The 6,215-nt window shown below is 40.5% G+C and overlaps 1 protein-coding gene across 1 annotated transcript in view; it reads left to right on the top strand.

Moving 5' to 3' along the window:
* Positions 1–212: 212 nt before the first annotated feature.
* Positions 213–6,215, top strand: part of stab1 (stabilin 1) — a 122,935-nt gene continuing 116,932 nt past the window's right edge. The window contains exon 1 of the mRNA XM_032514890.1: positions 213–842. Coding sequence (XP_032370781.1) covers positions 789–842 — 54 coding nt within the window. The 5' untranslated portion in view covers positions 213–788. The remainder of the gene's footprint in view (positions 843–6,215) is intronic.

Below are 6,215 nucleotides of genomic sequence, written 5' to 3'. Positions count from 1 at the left end.
GAAGGGTGTGTCGTGTGTTACTACATTTATATTTTTATATTTTTGCTGCAACAGTATACAGCTGTTACTATTGCTATTGTGACTGTAAACAACTGGACTGTTACAACTGCAACTTACTAGTACTAATACTGCTACTGCTAGTAGCGCTGGTGGTGCTACTAGAGGAGCAGTAGGAGGAGATGACCTCTGCTGGGGAGGTTCCTACTTTGCCAGTTTCTGTTTTTTTTCTTTCTTCTTTCTCTTCCTAGATTAGAGAGGAAAAGACTTGACACCAGCAGTCGCTCCAGCCTCTGTGGCTGCTCTCTGCCTCGCCAGACACTAAGCTGAGGGTCATTTGTTTGTTAGTTGCTATAGAACGGTGATTGTTAATGAGCAAAGAATACTACTGATAATCCCCAACACTGCCTGGATCCACCCTGTTCAGTAATTTTTAATTTTTAATTTTTTATAACTACTTAGACCTACATATTTCCAGTTTTTGTGTCCATTATCAGCGGGTTGCTTTCAGTTTCCTTACATGTATTACTGTTTGATTAGAGGTCTTTTGTTTTCTAATAGTTTGGATTTCCCTGCAGAGAGGATGTTGTTGTCTGGGTGTTTTTTCCTGTAGCTTGTAGAGCAGGTTGTGTTTGAGGATTAGAATCGGTGTGAGAGGAAACAACTGATGTCAAGATCCAACGCTATCTAAAAAACATTCCTACTTTTTCTACTGCTTTTTTCTACTGACCGGGGAGCACGCTGGGCTGGTGGATTTATTTTTCCCCTCCCTGGATGTAACACTTGGAGCCATGCTGCTGCTTCTTCTGCTGCTACTCTGCCTGCAAACTTCACTGCAAGACCAGGTAACACCTTCTACTCTGTCACACTGAGATAATGTTTCACTTGTTTAATCTCTTTAGATTTTGAAATTATATTTGGCCATGCTCAAAGTGACAATGCTGACGTGCTGAGCATAATCTCTACCTGGTTCATCCTCATCTTAGTTGAGCCTGCTGACATTTTCTAATTGGCACAAAACACAAAGTACAGCTGACGTTGATGGGAATGTTATTAGATTTGCACGTTTTTTGGTCATAAACCAAAGTTTTGCACAAAAAAAGGTCAAGGGCTCACCAAATAATTAAGAATGTAGCCTCTTGAATATCTGTACCATAGAAATAGAATGAGGTTAGAACAAAAATTCCCATCCAAATAAACATAGCAGGATGGTCAGAGCAGCGTCCATTTTTATGTTTTACAATTCCATTGCAAAGAACTGTGACCTTTAGCAGTATAACTTTTCTATAAACCGACTTGCGGAAAATCGTTGATTCACCGAGGTGATGTTTTGTGACAAACAGAGTAGTAGGAAGCATGAAGAGGCATCTTTTGTGCACTATGTCCGTTGCCTTGCTGCTAGAGAAGATTGCTGGATTACATTTTTTTTTCATATTTCTATTGGTAAGTCATCAAGAAAACAGGGTTGTCAAACCAGTGAGTGTGACACACTTTACGTCCCCACTGACGTGCGTTGTCACCATAACGATAACAACAATCTCTTGAACTGACCATGGCAAACAGTTCAATGTCCATTCTACTCTCATCTTATTTCTATGCTCTGTACCAAATTTCATGCAAAATGTATCCAATCCAATAGTTGTTCAAATATTTCCCTCTAAACCAAATACATCAACCTCGTCTCTGCGCTAGATGAATGGTCAGGGGATCACTAAAGTCAGTAAGATTCATCCTCTGGAAGCCATGAACATATACAAAATATTGTGCCAGTCCATCAAGTAGATGTCAAACATGAATAAGTGAAAACTTTGACCTGCTGGTGGTGCTAGAGGAAACGTCAGGGGATCACTAAAGTCAGAGAGCTTCATCCTCTGGGGAACGTTTCAAAAGATTTCATGGTAACCGATCAAATAGTTGTTGGGGCTTTTCAGTCTCAACCGAAGTGATGGACTGAATTCCTCCCTGACATTGCCATCCATAGAGTCATGCAGCTATGGCCAAAAACATTGGATCCCAGATCCACTCACTATGTCTCTGAATTAGACCCTCAAGGCGGTTTCAAAGTCGACGCATCCGATGTGACTCAAAATGATGTAGATCTCGCTGGCGTGCCAGGATTTTGAGCGCGCATCCAGAGTTTTTTTACAGACAGTTGAAGCAATGGACCGACAGATCCCGTTGCTCTGGACGGAGACCAGTGAAGGATGTTAGAAGCTCTTTTCAGGTGATGGCTGAAGCCTCCAACTGAGCTTGAAGACGTAGCTGAGACGTGGGCAATGTTATGACACAATCGTTAGCCTATTTTTATAAAAACGTCTGCTACGGAGCCATAACGTGAGATACAAGGTAATGGAGCCTTTTATACATTGTAATGTTTCTTTAGAAATAAACAATGGACAACTTTGGTCTTTAACTCTTCAGATGTAAAGTTATTTGCTGTCAAAGTGGCGCCAAAATGAATGGGAGTCAATGGGATGCTAACAGCGGGTGATGGCTTCGTAGCATTAAAATGGCACCATAGGAGGATAGAGGCTTACCCAATTGTTTTTATTCAGCGGCGTGTGACAAAGCGGAAACAGGAAGTCTGAAGGAGCTCAAGGGTAACCGGAAGCCAGGACTCTCAGAGTGACTGCAACTCTCTCTTGTAAACTTACTGGATTAAGATGAGTTCTTTTATTGTAAAGGGAAGTCTTGATCCGACCAAGTAGGTCATCAAATCAAATCAAAGCATTGACGTTAATGGTGCTGCCAGTAGTGCCACTGTTTACCCTTTTCTTCTTCTTCTAGTCCGTAGAAATAACACAGTTCGTAGCCTTTGCTCATTAGCGCCACCTTTGTTCAGGAGAAGACTGCAACTAATGTTGTGACCAAGAGGGTAAGGGGACAGTTAGGACTTACATTAGCTGTTTAGGTTTAATTACTAATGTTAACTAGCATTTTAGTTAGCAGTAATTAGCCTGTGCCTATGTTATCTCCTAACATATACCTGCGCTCTCCGTCTCTGCTGATTGGGAATGATTGAGATTTCTCTTGCACAGCTACCAGAAGACTTACAACTGTCAGACAGGTTGCTCACGTCACATCTACGTCGTCAAGCTCAGTTGGATGCTGCGCAGTAACGCTTAGCCATCCCCACAAAAAAGTGCTTCTAATATCCTTCACTGGTCTCCGTCCAGAGCAACGGGACCTGTTGGTCCATTTCTTTAACTGTCTATGGCTGTGACCACCATGCGGAGGCATAAACAGTTATACAGCGCTCGACATGTCGGCTGCGGCTAGTATGCCCTACGTTTCACTGTCTAGTAAACACAACTCCACATGTAAAGAAACCTTTTTGTTTTAAATTTTGAGATAACCCTGATGACATCACTGAGCCACAGACTCCACTTTGCAACTGTTTTCACAGGCTGAGGTCAACCATGGCTACTGTAGCAACCTGACTTTGTGGTGTAAAATTCCTTACACCACCCACCCAGTATGAGGTCAAGTCAAACAACAGTTGTTCAGCCTTATTGAGATGACATCTGTCCTGAACCGATTCAGCCACAGACATCAGAGTGAAACTGGTGCTTTACTGCATCATGTTGTCATCCTAGTTTTCAGTTTGATTCCTTTTATATTGCAATAATGCAGCCTTTTAATTGACACTAAAGATCTGATCCAGAATCAGCCTCGTAGTCCTTCATTAAGCAGCAGATCGCTGGCCAAACTGAATAGTGGCCAGGTGTTCCTCAACTGAACATAACTTAAAGCTGATATTCTTCCCTTTCAGGTCAGGACACACAGTATCCTCTTCCGTTTTTTAAGAAAAAATACCCAATATAACTGAATTTATATTGTGGTATATAATTGGTTCTGGGTAGGTGTAAGAGTATAGTCTGAGATACTTTTTTCTTCTTTTTTTATTGACAAAATGCAGTTTACAGAGAATCAGGTAAACAATAATAGAACCTGAACCTCAAGTGTAAAAATTTAAAAAATAAAAAGACGTACAGAGCAAAACAAACAAAGAAATAAAAGAATCTTTATATAGGTAAAAAAGGTGCAAGAAGACATGATTTTACAATTAGCTCCACAGTTTTCACAATTTTAATACTTTTTTTGTTATCCAACATTCTAAGTGACATCATAAGAGATTTAAATTCTATGAGAAAAGGTACAAAATTAGGAGATGATTTCAAGAGCATCAGTTATTTGAATTATCGTAGTATTATTGTATCTTTAAGGTTAAAGGAGTAGACAAAGTTGGTGAATTCAAAAAAGTAAGACTCCAAACTAGAACTACTAGAACTGTTGGGTCCTTGTAAATTATAGAATGTGGTCTAGACCTACTATCCATAGTGTCTTGAGATAACTCTAGTTATGAATTGATACTATAAATAAAATTGAATGGAATTGAATCTAAATCCGTCCAAAATCTTTTGGATATTTCACAATCAAAAAAGAGGTGAGATATTGTTATAATATTCTGTTTACAAAATGTACAGGAAGAGTCAATGTCGTCAAATCTAGCAACAAGGTGATTATTGTGTAACATTTTGAGGTGTACTTCCTTAAATCTGAGATAATAATAATAATTTATACAGTTTATTGATCCCCAGCGGGGAAATTACAATTTACACTCTGTTATTAATCACTACACACAGGCCTGAAATACACACACACATGCTCAGGACCTAATCATGCACAAATGGAGAGGTGTCAGAGTGAGTGGGCTGCCAGTGCTGGACCAGCACCCTGGGGGGGGGTATAGTGCCTTGCTCAAGGGCATCTGGCAGTGCCCAGGAGGTGAAGTAGCATCTCTCCAGCTACCAATCCACACTCCGTAGTTTAGTACCAGACCCAACTCCCTACGGACTGAGCTACTGCCACCTCCAAATATGTAGTGTGTCAATATTCAAACCGATGACGCCATCAGGTTTAGGTTTGATCCGCCGATGAGTTGGATGTGAGGTGGGAATCAGACACATGTCCATATCCCAGTATAACTGACATTGCTGCTGTAGAACATTCCCAGTCTGTCCAGCATGGGAATGCCGGACAGGGGCTGCCGTACAAGGTGCCACCTGCTCATCAGATAAACATTCACACACATTCACACTCCGATGCGCAGCACCGGGGGCAACTCGGGGTTCAGTGTCTTGCCCAAGGACACTTCGACAATGACTGCAGGAACCACCAACCTTCCGATTGGCAGGCAACCGCTCTACCACTGAGCCACAGCCGCCCCTAAACTGTTTTACTAAAACACTGCCAAAGTAATTCTCCACTTTGGTAAACATGCGTTATCTTTAAATGTGTTGTATAAGTACTATACTTACGTGCAGTTTTGATGTGCTTGTACTCCCACTTTATACTTCTCTATATTTCTACTCCACTACACTTCACTTTTTCCTTCACTATATTTGTTTTACGACTTCAGTTTCTAGTTTCTTTGCAGGTTCAAATTTACATTGAAAACATTTATTTAAGAAATAAAAGATAATACATTTGTTTAGATTTTTATAGAACTACCCAACAGTATACAAAGTGGTCACAGTGAACTCCTCCTCGACCAGCTGCAACATTTAAATACTGTTACACATGAACGCATCAATAATAATAATCGGATTTATAAGAAAACTAGAGGAGCACTCACGCAGGACTCCGCCAAGGCATGCCCAATCTCACAATGTTAGTGCAGTGTGAAATTTCCAATTTTTTCCCCAATTACTCCGACACTTCCTGAATGCAGCACAATCGCTCCTATTCCACAATGTTAACTAAAGTGAAAAACAATTCACGTACATGCTTTGTAATTAGGAGACGCTCCATAATGTAATGGATTCTTCCGCGGCCCATGCTACAATCTTCCACCAGGTTTCATGGAAATGGGGTCAGTAGATACAGATACAGATAAAAACATAACCCCCTTGGTGAAGGTAATAAAATAAAACGCTCTTAACCACTGGTTTCATCAACAAAATGGCTTGACTACTACTGCTGCTGTTATTGCCACTACTTGTCTAAGTCTTAGATTTACTAAGCTTAAACTTCCTGAAAATATCTTTCAGTCTGTTCAACATGACATGTACAGTATGAGTGTCAACTTCAGCATATGTTTGAATGCACACATGGATTTAGTATGGCAAGTACTGAATTTCCCTGCTGGGGATCAGTAAAGGTGTATCTTATCTTAGCGTGCTTGTGTTTTTTAAGATTATTTTTTGGGGCATTTT

This window comes from Etheostoma spectabile, chromosome 4, assembly GCF_008692095.1.
Source record: "Etheostoma spectabile isolate EspeVRDwgs_2016 chromosome 4, UIUC_Espe_1.0, whole genome shotgun sequence".
NCBI lineage: Eukaryota > Metazoa > Chordata > Actinopteri > Perciformes > Percidae > Etheostoma > Etheostoma spectabile.
Note: the sequence above shows the minus strand (reverse complement) of the source record. Positions and strands in the feature narration are given on the sequence as shown.